Consider the following 14,063-nt stretch of genomic DNA (forward strand, 5'->3'; position numbering starts at 1 on the left):
AAACAACAAAAGAAGTTTATGACGCAGCTCCCATACTTTAATACATTATTATATATATTATATTTTTTCCTCAAAAAAAAATCATATTATATTATATTAGAGTCTAATAAGGCACGGATAAGACATGAAGCCGCAGAATTTTCTGCTTCCTTTACTCTTGACTTTTCTTCTCCTGCCATAAACAAACCACCATCTTCAGTTGCTATTTGAACAGAGCATACATATTTCTTGTCGTTTGATGGACCGTCTTCCTTCTCAATGCTGAAAGTTATAGCAAATGTACATTTCAATTCAATATCTTACAAGATAGATAGGAACGTGAGAATTTGAAAAAGGGTGGTGTTTATTAAACATACTCAAACTATAAAGAAATTGTGACTTGAAGTCATAGTTTCTAATTGAAAATCGTAATTTAAAGTCATGATTTTTATGCAGTTTGTGTGTGTACGTGTGTTACAGAATGTGTATAATATACATAATTCTTCACTACTCATGAAAAAGAAGCTCATACCTGTAACGAGGCATAGTCCACCTTTTCTTCTGACAAACCTCGTGTAACTTTTGCTTTGCTCCTTCAATCTCAAATGACTTGTTGAGCCCAAAAGAAAAATCTAACCTCCTAAGGTTAGTGGGCATAGATTTCGATAATTTGCGCAAAGCTAGCTCTGCTGCATTACGCCTTGCAGTGTCCATATCATCAGATGAATCTGAGGCAAAAAATGCACCATCGACATATACACTAGCAATATTCTTTGCCCCAATGCTCGTGTTCTTAATGTCAACTTCCCTCCCCTGCTTTTGACACTGGTCATACAATGTTGTAACAGGATGGGGTTGTTGTTGCAAGACTTCGGGTGTGACAATAGGTTTCAGGAGATCCATAAAGATCTTCAAGTATAAAACAACCACTGATGAATTCTATATCAACAGAGAGACAGAGACTAAGGGGGTGTTTGGTACATGCACTTAAAAACTAAAAATTGTTGTTTGAAGACATGTGTGGAAATACGTGTAGGTGAAAAAATATATAAAAATACGTATAATGTTGTTTAAAAACTAAAAATTGTTATTTGAAAACATGTACCAAACACACCCTAAAAGTCCAAAACAAGAAAAGAAAAAAGACAAATCATTTTTGCCAAATAAGAAAAGGAAAGTTAAATACACACCACCCATAATTTTTGCAGGTCCAATTCGAGATCAACATATATAGCTGCTGCTAAAGACTCTACAATGTCAGCAAGAATCTTTGGGGCTTTAATTGACCCGTATAAAACCATATCGTCTTCCTGATTGACTGCATCAGCAAACTTTTGAACCTATAGAAGTAACACAAACACAAAACCATTTGCGTAGATCTTTGTTCAAATTCTGAACAAATTTTTTAACCAAAGACAAGTCCAAAATATACAGATCCACACCAGAGCAATTAATTATAAGGGAAAATCTTGTAAAACACATTGTAGAGTTACGTTTTCAAATTATAACAACACAGTGCATGTAGTTACACACATTGTGTATAACAAGCACAACTCTAATTATAAACTCTTAAAAGCATAATATAACATGCAATGTTTATTTGCATTCAAAATCAAAGGGTGCCTTTTTTTTATTTTTATTTTTATTTTAGAGAGTTTTAACTTATGACGTCTGCCTCTGATGGTAACTCTTTATCATCAGACTAAGACACCAATCAGTTTTTGGTGTAAGCAGGGATTACCAAATCTTTTATACAATAATCAGATACTTTATCAGTTGAGCTAATTGGAATCTACAAATCAAAGGGTACCTTTGATTCACTGCTTTTTTTATCATAAAAATATAAGCATCCATTGTCATAATAAAATATTTACATAGAATTAGAGACAACGTGTCAACGTTCCAAAAATAATACATTCCTTATAATTGTGATATAAAAAAATTAAATAAAAACCTCACTAAAAAGTAAAACTATTGACAAACAAAAGACTCTTTTGTTTTGATAATAAATTCCTTATTAGTACCTTTTTCCTTCTCTCTTGTATGTGTGTGTTTTTTTCTCCAAAAAAAAAAAAAAAGACTTTTTTGATAATAAATTCCTTATAATTCTACACATAAGTCAGAATACACTTTTGAAGAGGAACGCCTTTATGGAGAGAGAAAGACTGAAACGATCAGATGAAGAGGAGGATACTCTTGCTCGCAGTACCAAGAAGTTTAAGGATAGCCATCGTGTGGATGGAACGAGGGAGAATGTTAAGGGAAACAATGTGGAGAGCTATAAGGATAAGTTGGTGGGTGCAGTTCCTGGAGCATTTGAGCAAGCTTTTGGCTTTGATTGCTCTATGCAAGAGGATGTGGAGTCTGATAACGAAGAGGATAGCGATCAGGATGAAAATATTAGAATTGGATTTTCAAAGGATGAGAAGATGCGCATGAGAGCTCCTTGGCAAAAAGCACTGATTATCAAAACTTTTGGGAAGAGGATGGCTTTTTCTTTCCTTGTTGAGAGGGTGAGGAAAATGTGGAGTCCGTGTGGAGGCATGGACTACATAGATTTGGGTTATGATTATTACCTTGTGAAGTTTGAATTAATGGAAGATGTTGATACCATCCTTAAAGGGGGTCCCTGGTTTATAGGGCAACAATTTCTTGCTATCAGACAATGGGAGCCAGGTTTCAAGGCCTCTAAGGCAACTCTCTCATCGGTAGCAGTTTGGATAAGGCTACCTGAGTTGCCCTTGGAGTTCTATGAACCGAGTGCTCTTAAAAAAATAGGGAGAGCCATTGGCCCAATCCTCAGAATCGATTCTCACACTGTCAATTAGGAACAGGGTAGGTTTGCTAGACTATGTGTCCAAGTGAACTTGGACAAGCCTTTGGTAAGGAAGATATTTATTGGCAAGATTGAGCAAAGTGTGCTCTATGAGGGTATCAATGCCCTCTGCTTTTCGTGTGGTAGGATTGGGCATAAACTTGAAGCATGCTCGTACATTGTTAAGGAACAATTCAAGGAGCAGAGTAAGGACCAATGTGAAGTGCACAATGAGAAGACAAATACCCAGGAGGAAGAGGGGTTGAAGGATAAAGAAAAGGAAAAATCACAGGAAGAATATGGGGAATGGATGGTGGTCAGTAGGAAGAAAATGAATAGTAGAAAAAAACCAGTGCAAAATTCAGCAGAGACGAATCACTTGGCTGACGTCTAGCTGACGCAAGCATCCTCTGCTACAGCTGCCATATCTAGAGTGGCGGGTCAGAATGAAAGAAATGGCAAGAGAAAAGCGCTGCACACGCAACCTGCTGTATTGCAGAAAGGGACAAATGTGATGGCTATGTCTAGTCAAAGCCAACCAAAAATAGGGAAGGGTACCAAGGAAAAGGGTGTACGCGCCAAATCAAACCAGAGAGTAACTAGTATAGTTGGGATGCAGTCCAAAGTGGTGGGCCAGAGCAAGAATAACGGAGTGTTTGTGTTTGGGTCTGAGGCAGAGCCAGGCCCATTTTGCTTTTCTAGCCCGTTCAGCAATAAAGTTAACCCAAATGACTTAAAAGAAAATTCTGTAGCTGAGGGCTCTGGTAACAGCGATGGAAAACAAAGAGAATTGGGCGATTTTTTGCAAAGGAAAGGTGATTCCTGTGGGAAAAGAGACAATCCGTTGGATAAAGCAAGATCCAACAGATGTATGGGGCTGGTTCGAGCAAGACCTGATGGTGGCGTGGAAGAATATGTTCCCGTTGACGGAGAGAAGCAGGCAACTGGGGTATCTGCCAATGAAAGACGAAGCATGGATCATGACTCTGGACCCGTGGTGGAGGTTCTTGATGGATCGACCTCCAGTGCCGGTGCCGCCGGTGACAAGCTCAAGGTCATCAGTCACAGGATCAAACATGCAGAACTCAGAAAAATTTCTGTCGGAAGCAGAAGTGGGGTGGACAGAGTCAAAAGTCACAATAAGGAAGATGCTGCTAATGGCTTCGGTGGAATGCTCATTGATGGGCAATCTACACAAGGTGAAAATGATCCAATTTGCCGAACCGGAGATGAATGGCACGATTCTGATCAAGGCTACTCAGGAAGAGCTGGGGATAATAAAACATGCGGTGACTCTATTCCGGGGGATTTGGGAGTTGAGGAAGGAGCTAATGGAGCTATGGAGATCCAGAGACACTGAAGATACTTCTTCTTTGTCTGAGTCCGGTGTTTCTTCTTATTCAAAAATTATGAATATTTTTATTTTGAACTGCAGAGGGGCTATGAAACCCCTATTCAGGAAAACATTTATGGATTTGGTGGATTGGCACTCACCATTACTCATGGTGATCACTGAAACTAGAATGAGTGGTGCAAGGGCTGATGAGATTATAAAGACTCTGCCTTTTGATGGGTATGCGGTGGCAGATACAGTTAGGTTCGCTGGAGGTATTTGGATGCTTTGGCGAACTGACTTGGTGCATGTTGAAGTCCTAGCAGCTACTGAGCAGGAGATTCATGCGCTAATTCGTGTAAGATCTCAATCTTTTAGCTGGTTAATTAGTGCTATATATGCTAGTCCTAGATTTGAAGAATGTTGCATTATGTGGAATAACCTTAAGATTTTAGCTAATATGCATGATCTGCCTTGGGCACTTATGGGTGACTTTAATGAAGTTTTGGCTGCTGAGGAGAAGTATGGGGGAACCCGATTTGCCAGAGAAGAGTTAGAGCTATAAAGGAGTGTATGGATGAATGCAGTATGATGGACCTTGGCTATATAGGTCCTATATATACCTGGGCTAACAAGAGGGAGTTGGATAATTTAATTCAATGTAGGCTTGACAGGTGCTGGGTTAATCCGGGTTGGAAGAATTTTTATTCGGAAGCTAATGTAACTCATTTAGCTAGAATTAACTCAGACCATTGTCCGTTGTTATTGAACTTAAATCCTTTTTTGGGCTCCAATGTGGACAGACCATTTAGATTTCAATCTATTTGGCTGAGTCATTGTGATTTCCCGGCAGTGGTGAGGGATGCTTGGGCGGATAGTGAGGGTGATCTTGCTGAAGCTATTTCTAATTTCAAAACTAAAGCACAAAATTGGAATAGAGAGGTATTTGGTAATGTTTTCATAAGGAAAAAGAAAATTCTGGCGAGACTGTTGGGAACACAAAGGGCATTAGCTCACTGCCCTAATAGTTTTTTGATCAATCTTCAAAAGCAGCTATCGGAGGAGTACAATTTAATTCTTGAGCTTGAAGAAGAGTTGTGGGCTATGAAATCCAGAACCAATTGGATAATTTCGGGGGAGAGAAATACAGCATACTTTCATATTTCTGCGCTCAATAGGAGAAGTAAGAATAGAATCACCTGTGTCCAAAACAGTGAGGGTGAATGGTGTCGTAATTTAGAGGAAGTTAAGGAAATTTTCAACTCAAACTTCAGGAAGCTTTATCAGTTAGAGCAAGTTTTCTGTCCTATTACTACGCAATGGAGCTCGGATTGGTGTGCTAAGCTTAGTCAAGAGGAAGTTGGTAGCTTAACCAACATTCCCTCGGATGGGGAAATATGGAATGCCCTAAAAACTATGAAGCCATACAAAGCTCCTGGTATTGATGGGCTACATGCTGGATTCTTTCAAAGGTTTTGGTTGGTGGTTGGGGATTCGGTAAAGAGAGAGGTTAAGGAAGTATTCACAAGGCAGAAAGTTCCTGAATATCTTAATCAGACCCTTGTTGCACTGATCCCTAAACAACCGGGCCCTGAGACGGTCAGTCATTATAGACCCATTAGTTTATGCAACACGATATACAAAGTCATTTCAAAGATCATTGTTCTGAGGATTCGACCACTGCTGCCATCCTTAATTTCCCCAATGCAGACCGCCTTCCTCAAAGGGAGAAGGGGTACGGACAACATAATAATTGTCCAAGAGTTAATTTATTCTCTTAGGAAGAGAAAAGGAAGGACGGGATTTATGGTTATAAAGATTGATCTGGAGAAGGCGTATGATCGCCTAGAGTGGTCATTTATCAAAATGGTGCTAGAGCATTTTGGGTTTCCGGAGATGCTGATAAATTTGATCATGTGCTGCGTGTCTACTACTACCACTTCCATTTTGTTCAACGGAGGTAAACTGGATTCCTTTCAACCTTCGAGAGGAATAAGGCAGGGAGACCCTATATCTCCCTATTTATTTCTTCTATGCATGGAATTCCTTGGGGCCCAAATCACTAGTATGTGCGAGGAAAAGAGATGGGATATGGTTAAAGCTTCAAGAAGTGGGCCGAGCTTCTCACATGTTTTCTTCGCTGACGATTTGATGCTTTTTGCTAAGGCGGATAGGAAAAATTGTGAAACTATCATTGAAGTGTTGGATAATTTCTGCAATCTTGCTGGGCAGATGGTGAATCTGACCAAATCAAAGATTTTATTTTCCCCTAATGTGGCTGGTAGGAGAAGGAGGAGCATTTGTAGGAGACTTGGGATTGCCGCAACCACCAACCTAGGAAAATACCTTGGTTTTCCCATTACTCATCAAGGTAGAATGGGAAGCGCATTCAAAGTTGTGATCAATAAAATACAAAACAAACTGGCTGGCTGGAGGGCAAATTTACTATCAAGGGCTGGTAGAATTGTGCTTGTTAAGTCAGCAGTAGCTCCTGTGGCAGAGTACTACATGCAATGCCAAGCATTACCCGTTAAGGTTTGTGATCAAGTAGATAGGCTTATAAGGGACTTTTTGTGGGGATCAACAGAAGAAAAAAGGAGAATGCACTTGGTTTGCTGGGATAAGGTAACTCTCCCTAAAGAGCTTGGCGGGTTGGGGTTGCACAAAATGAAGGAAAGAAATAATGCCATTCTTGCAAAGCTTTGTTGGAGATTAGCTTGTGAAAAGGAGGCTCCATGGGCAAAAATGCTTGTGGCCAAGTATCTTTCAGCAAGCAGAATGACTGTTGAAGGAAGAAAGCTCCCAGGCTCTAGCTGTTGGGCGGCATGTAAGAGAGGTGGACCAATTTATGTTAAGGGACTGAAATGGTCAGTAAAAAATGGTGAAACAATGAAGGTCTGGACTGACTTTTGGCTCCCAATGGGCACGTTGAGATCTCTCATCGAAGGGCCATTGTATCGCGAGGAAGAGCTCATCACTGTAAAGCAATGTGTTGATCATAATCATGTATGGAAAGTAGATTTATTATCCTTTGATTTACTTGAAAATGTACTCAATGCCATTAAAGCTCTCCACTGTCTTGTAATAGTGAGGCAGAGGACTCGCTCCAATGGGCCTACTCTAAGAATGGATTTTTCTCTTTGAAGTCTGCATATTTGTTGGCAAAGGGGCTTAATCCTTTGAAGCTTGAAGCTGTATCGATGGAGTGGGTGTGGAAGATTGAAGCTCTCCCTAAGATTCAATTTTTTCTTTGGCTATGTTTACATAACAGTGTTCCTACCGGAGAGGTTTTGGGGTTGAGAGGCCTGAATATTGATACTTCCTGCAGTTTGTGTAACCGAAGCAATGAATCTGTTGATCACTTACTGAGGGGGTGCGAGTTTGCTAAGGAGTATTGGCAGCAACTTCATTTCCCGACCTGCTTGAGGGAGACTTTCAACTTATCCATTGGTGAATGGCTTGAAGTAAATTGCAAATCAGATGTCATATCTAGGTGGATGGGGATTCCTTAGAAATTATTGTTTCCCATAGGAGTGTGGAATCTATGGCTACATAGAAATAATTTTGTTTTCAGGACAGGCAGGTTGGAGCAAACATTCTACAAGAAGAGCATTAATGATAGTGCGGAATTTTTCTCTGTGGGAAGGAATGCCAAGCTGCCTAAAGCAAAAATTGTAATTGAAATGGGTTGGGAGAAGCCTCCAATGGGGTGGGCGAAGTTGAACACAGATGGGTCTGCTATTGGGAGCACTGGATGTGCTGGTGGTGGTGGAGTCATCAGAGATCATGATGGGCAATGGTTGAAAGGATTTGCAAGGCCTCTTGGGGGCTCAAATAGCTGTATGGCAGAATTGTGGGCCCTAAGAGATGGGCTTCTATTAGCCAAGGAGATGGGACTTAGTAATCTAATTATTGAGATGGATGCTTTGAGTGTTATTTTGTTGATGAATAATAATACTGTCAACTTGTTAATGGAACCATTACTAACTGATTGCAGGAACCTGTTGAGCGAGATCCCCAACAAGCAGATAGTTCACATATATAGGGAGGCCAACCAATGTGCTGATGCATTGGCTAAGCTTGGTGCTAGTAGTGTTAACTCTTTTGTTATCTTTTTGAATCCTCCGTTTGTGGTGGAAAGTATAATAGCTTCTGACAAAGCTAGTCTAAGATGTAATAAACTTATTAATTTTTAAGTTTTAATGAAAGCTCCATTGCTAACCAAAAAAAAGAATAGACTTTTCTCGTGCCCTACCTTATAAAATTTAGTTCTAATATATATATATATATATATATATATATATTTTTTAAGTAGTGTTTATTATTGAAAAACCGTATTACACAGTTTTACACACTTATCTATAAGTAAATGTAAACCAATAATTGTAAAAGGAAAAAAAAAAGAAAAAGAAAAAGAAATAAAGTGAGATGATTTTGTTAGACCTTACTCCGGAAGTCCCTAATGTTGTGCCTGATGTAGCTGTATAGATGGTGGCGGACGGCGACCCTCGCGAGTTTCTCGTTGCTGATGTTGGCGTGGTGTAGGGGCGAGAGCTGTCCTGGGTCTAGGCTAGGGTATTCCAGGTACAAGTATTCGCTCAGGGCCAGTCCCAGCACCGTGTCACCTACGAACTCGAGCCGCTGGTACGACCTAGACGACTCGCCGTTGTTGTTGTTGTTGTTGTAGTAGGAGGGGTGTGTGAGTGCCTCTTCTAGAAGCGCCTTGTTCTTGAACCTGTAGGAGAGTATTTTTTCCACCTCTCTTATTGTGGATGATGCCATGTTGGGTTTTGCTTCCTGGTGTGGTTTTTTTCTTTTGCAAATGCATGACTTTATCACTAAAAAAGCAAAGCCAACCCAGAAACAGAAACTAAGCGCCGGACTCCAAGGAGATGACTCCTCTTCCTCCATGGACAAAAGAGAATCCATGATTCCTTATTCAGAATTCCTAACTGACCAACTTGCTAATTAATTCGTGGGAGTAAAGAAGGTTTTGATGCTTAATTTTATTATTATATTTTGTCTTGGCACATGAAACTTTAAGAGCATATATGCTTCAGCTTTATGGTTAGATTAAGATTGAAGGCACTAAAGTCAGAAGCGGCAGGCCTTTGCAATTTCTAATCAAGTGGCTGGACATTACTTTATGAAATCAATATTTGATTGGCTGTGAAGACGTTTAAAAAGAAAGATGCCACTCATCCAACCAAAAAAAAAAAAAAAATTTATGTATAACAGCAATTTGGACAAATTTTACACATCTTACTTCAAAAATCACCGACGTTGGTTCATGTAAACTCATGTAAATTTACATTATTGTTATAATAATCATATAAATATAAATGGTTATTATTCACATGTAAATTTTTTTTAATACTTTTTTTTTGATGAATTTTTTTAATACTTTTTTTTATGCATATACACAAAGAGAGATGATTTGAGAGAGTTATATGAAATTGATAACAAAATAATATTTTAATGAAATGTTATAATATAAAAAAGATAATTTGATGTGGATGTTTTTGAAAAGTGGTCGTATAAAATAGAAAAAAAATAGGTTCTTATGTTAAAATAGATAATTTTTAATTTTTTTTTTTTGTCAAATGTGAATACTAGTATAACATTATTATGAGTAATGACTATTACACGGAGCTCTTGTTACACAGAAAGTTACGTGTAAAATTTTTTAAAATTGAAATTATGATTTCAAATTACGATTTTAGTTTAAAAAACTATTGTACATATTATTTTGTGTGCAATAGCTTGTGTATTTCACCTTTATTATTATTGATTTTTTTTTAGAATTTTCCTTTGTTGTTATCTAGTGCAATTCTCTCCACCCTCTTTTTTCCCTTAATGGTACAATTCTTTCCTTATTTTTTTGACAAAGACGGCAGAATAGTTCTCAAACTCAAAATTTATTGCTGAATTGCAAATTAAACTCTTTTTTTTTTGAGGGGGAATTACATTTTTTTTTAATGGGAACAAATTACACATTCTAATTTTGCCTAAAATTTAATAAAATTCTCTAACTTTAATAGTTACTATTAGTTACTCAAGGTCAAGGTAGTCCTTTTGTTAAAACTACTCTGTTAGTCACATAAAATACAAGGACATTTTGGTATTTTAAAGTTTAATAAATTAAAAAATCCAAAATAATTAATAAAAAAGTTGAACATTTTAAATTTAAATTTTTTATTAAATATTTAGCCATCTTTACACCTAACTACTTCTTAGCAACCATACAACAAAAAGAAAAGGAGAAAAAAAAAAAAAACACTTTTCCATTTAGCCAAAATCCAAACTTCCTTAAAACAATGTCTCTCTCAGCATCCTCAGAACAATATTTCCAAAAAATAAAAAATGAAAACACATCGTTTTGTCAACAGCCTCGCTGTAGTTTTAATATTTAACTATAGGTAGGTTGGTTCTAGCTTTTGGGCTTTTGCACAAAAACGATCCACATCATTATAAGATTCGTTCAATCAATATCATAGCTTATAGATCAAACTATAGTAAAGCCAACAAATGAAGTCTCACTCAAAAGTCAAAATGACAAGAGTGAGCCAGCATTTTCACTTGGTTAGGTATGTATAGGAAGAGAAATGAATTGGAGAGAGAGAGAGAGAGCATCATCATTATAAGATTCGTTCAATCAATATCATGACTTTATCACGAAAAAAGCAAAGCCAAACCAGAAACAGAAACTAAGCACCGGACTCCAAGGAGATGACTCCTCTTCCTCCTTGGACAAAAGAGAATCCATGATTCCTTATACAGAATTCCTAATTGACCAACTTGCTAATTAATTCGTGGGAGTAAAGAAGGTTTTGATGCTTAATTTTATTATTATATTTTGTCTTGGCACATGAAACTTTAACAGCATATATGCTTCAGCTTTATGGTTAGATTAAAATTGAAGGCACTAAAGTCAGAAAAGCAGCAGGCCTTTGCAATTTCTAATCAAGTGGCTGGACATTACTTTATGAAATCAATATTTGATTGGCTGTGAAAACGTTTAAAAAGAAAGATGCCACTCATTCAGCAAAAAAAAGAGAAGAAAAAAAAAAAAAAAAAATCGAAGGATGCCACTCACTATAGTAAATTTATGTATAATAGCAATTTTTGGGGCAAATTTTACACATCTTACTTCAAAAATCACCCACGTGGGTTACTGTAAACTCATGTAAATTTACATTATTGTTATAATAATCATATAAATATAAATGGTTATTATTCACATGTAAATTTTTTTTAATACTTTTTTTTTGATGAATTTTTTTAATACTTTTTCTATGCATATACACAAAGAGAGATGATTTGAGAGAGTTATAAGAATTTGATAACAAAATAATATTTTAACGAAATGTTATAATATAAAAAAGATAATTTGATGTGGGTGTTTTTGAAAATTGGTCGTGTAAAATAGAAAAAAAAAAGGTTCTTAAGTTAAAATAGATATATATATATATATATTTTTTTTTTATCAAATGTGAATACTAGTATAACATTATTATGAGCAATGACTATTACACGGAGCTCTTGTTACACATAAAGTTACTTGTAAAATTTTTTAAAATTGAAATTATGATTTCAGATTATGATTTTAGTTTAAAAAACTATTGTACATATTATTTTGTGTGCAATAGCTTGTGTGCACTAGTCATTTCACCTTTATTATTATTGATTTTTTTTTTAAGAATTTTCCTTTGTTGTTATCTAGTACAATTCTCTCCGCCCTCTTTTTTCCCTGAATGGTACAATTCTTTCCTTATTTTTTTGACAAAGACGGCAGAATAGTTCTCAAACTCAAAATTTATTGCTGAATTGCAAATTACACTTTTTTTTTTTTGAGGGGGAATTACATTTTTTTTTAATGGGAACAAATTACACATTCTAATTTTGCCTAAAATTTAATACAATTCTCTAACTTTAATAGTTACTATTAGTTACTCAAGGTCAAGGTAGTCCTTTTGTTCAAACTACTCTGTTAGTCACATAAAGGGTCCGTTTGGATTGAGCTTATTGTTACTGAAACTAAAAACTGAAAACTAAAAACTGAAAACACTATAGCAAAATAATTTTTAAATGTGTGAAAAGTACCGTGGGACCCATTTTTAATATTTTTTAGTGCGTGAACAGTGATAAATAGTACTGCTACAGTACTGCTACAGTGCTTATTGTCCCTGAAACACGTGAAGTGAGAAAAAAAGAAAACAAAAAAAAAAAGGAAAAACGCAGCTTGGATTCAGCGGAAAACGCTGAATCCAAACGGCACCAAAATACAAGGACATTTTGGTATTTTAAAGTTTAATAAATTAAAAAATCCAAAATAATTAATAAAAAAGTTGAACATTTTAAATTTAAATTTTTTATTAAATATTTAGCCATCTTTACACCTAACTATTTCTTAGCAACCATACAACAAAAAGAAAAAAAAAAAAAACACTTTTCCATTTAGCCAAAATCCAAACTTCCTCAAAACAATGTCTCTCTCAGCATCCTCGGAACAATATTTCCAAAAAATAAAAAATGAAAACACATCGTTTTGTCAACAACCTCACTATAGTTTAATATTTAACCATAGGTAGGTTGGTTCTAGCTTTTGGGCTTTTGCACAAAAACGATCCACATCATTATAAGATTCGTTCAATCAATATCATAGCTTATAGATCAAACTCTAGTAAAGCTAACAAATGAAGTCTCACTCAAAAGTCAAAATGACAAGAGTGAGCCAGCATTTTCACTTGGTTAGGTATGTATAGGAAGAGAAATGAATTGGAGAGAGAGAGAGAGAGAGCATCATTATAGGATTCGTTCAATCAATATCATAGCTTATAGATCAAATTCTAGTAAAGCCAACAAATTAAGTCTCACTCAAAAGTCAAAATGACAAGAGTGAGCCAACATTTTCACTTGGTTAGGTATGTATAGGAAGAGAAATGAATTGGAGAGAGAGAGAGAGAGAGAGCATCGTTATAAGATTCGTTCAATCAATATCATAGTTTATAGATCAAACTCTAGTAAAGCCAACAAATGAAGTCTCACTCAAAAGTCAAAATGACAAGAGTGAGCCAGCATTTTCACTTGGTTAGGTATGTATAGGAAGATAAATGAATTGGAGAGAGAGAGAGAGAGAGAGAGAGAGAGAGAATTTGAACCTGATTGGAGGAATGGAAAATTTTGAGGGAAAATGGTTTGTGTTTGTTAAAATAGTCAACCGGGTTCAAAAGTACTTCGGATGGAGTGGAGAGTGAAAGATTAAAAAAAGGGAGGAATTACACTTTACCCACCTGTGGTTTGCCCTAAATTTAATTTACCCACTCGTGGTTTCATTTTTGACACCTTACCCACATGTGCTTTACTCTGTTACCATTTCGTTACCCACCTTATATTTTGCCGTTACTTAAACAAGTTTCTTATAAAAACACAACCCATGAAAGATCAAACATGCATCTCTCAGAAAAACACACTCCCACACCTATAGTGCTCACTAGGTGATGATCTAGAGGCTACAATGCGTCTTTCTTGAGAGATTGGACCGAGACCCAGTTGGGGTTTGATCATGCAACTACACCAAGGAAGAATAAGGCAGAGTTTGGGTTCATCTCCATCAAATAGTATTTTTGATTTGTGGGTATCGATCCATCTCCTTATTTCTGGTGAGTTCCTGACGTTTGAGAGCTATAGATGAACCCAGAACTCACCAAAATCGGATAAACCCATCAACATTTGTACCTTTCTGCTGTGCTGGTCACACTGAAGCTCGTGAAAAGCAATCCAATTAGGCAAATACCCAATACTCCCACCTAAAGGATCGCAATTTACACTACCACAATCCAATATTCAATTAATAAACACTAGTCTGTCCATCGAAAATGAAACAAACACCACGGTCCAATTTGCTTAGAGACAAATTAATATTAATATTATTTT

At 36.6% G+C, this 14,063-nt stretch overlaps 1 protein-coding gene across 1 annotated transcript; it reads right to left on the bottom strand.

Moving 5' to 3' along the window:
- LOC115958049 (ribonuclease 3-like protein 2) lies at nt 1-10,979 on the bottom strand. The gene is made up of 5 exons (XM_031076410.1): nt 10,796-10,979; nt 8,571-8,958; nt 1,170-1,319; nt 512-888; nt 1-261 (listed from the first exon to the last, which is right to left on the bottom strand). The coding sequence occupies exons 1-5, from the start codon at nt 10,891-10,893 to the stop codon at nt 87-89; spliced, it is 1,188 nt and encodes a 395-aa protein (XP_030932270.1). The 5' UTR covers nt 10,894-10,979; the 3' UTR covers nt 1-86.
- Between the last annotated feature and the right edge of the window lie 3,084 nt (nt 10,980-14,063).

The sequence above is a fragment of the Quercus lobata genome, chromosome 8 (genome assembly GCF_001633185.2).
Source record: "Quercus lobata isolate SW786 chromosome 8, ValleyOak3.0 Primary Assembly, whole genome shotgun sequence".
Taxonomy (NCBI): domain Eukaryota; kingdom Viridiplantae; phylum Streptophyta; class Magnoliopsida; order Fagales; family Fagaceae; genus Quercus; species Quercus lobata.

Excerpts from the sequence above, each read along its gene's own strand:
- LOC115958049 (XM_031076410.1), bottom strand. The coding sequence starts at position 10,893 with ATGGATTCTCTTTTGTCCAAGGAGGAAGAGGAGTCATCTCCTTGGAGT. Across the intron at positions 8,959-10,795 it reads TTTGCTTTTTTCGTGATAAA|GTCATGCATTTGCAAAAGAA; the intron begins GTCATGATATTG and ends TTTAGTGATAAA. Across the intron at positions 889-1,169 it reads ACCTGCAAAAATTATGGGTG|ATCTTTATGGATCTCCTGAA; the intron begins GTGTGTATTTAA and ends TTATACTTGAAG.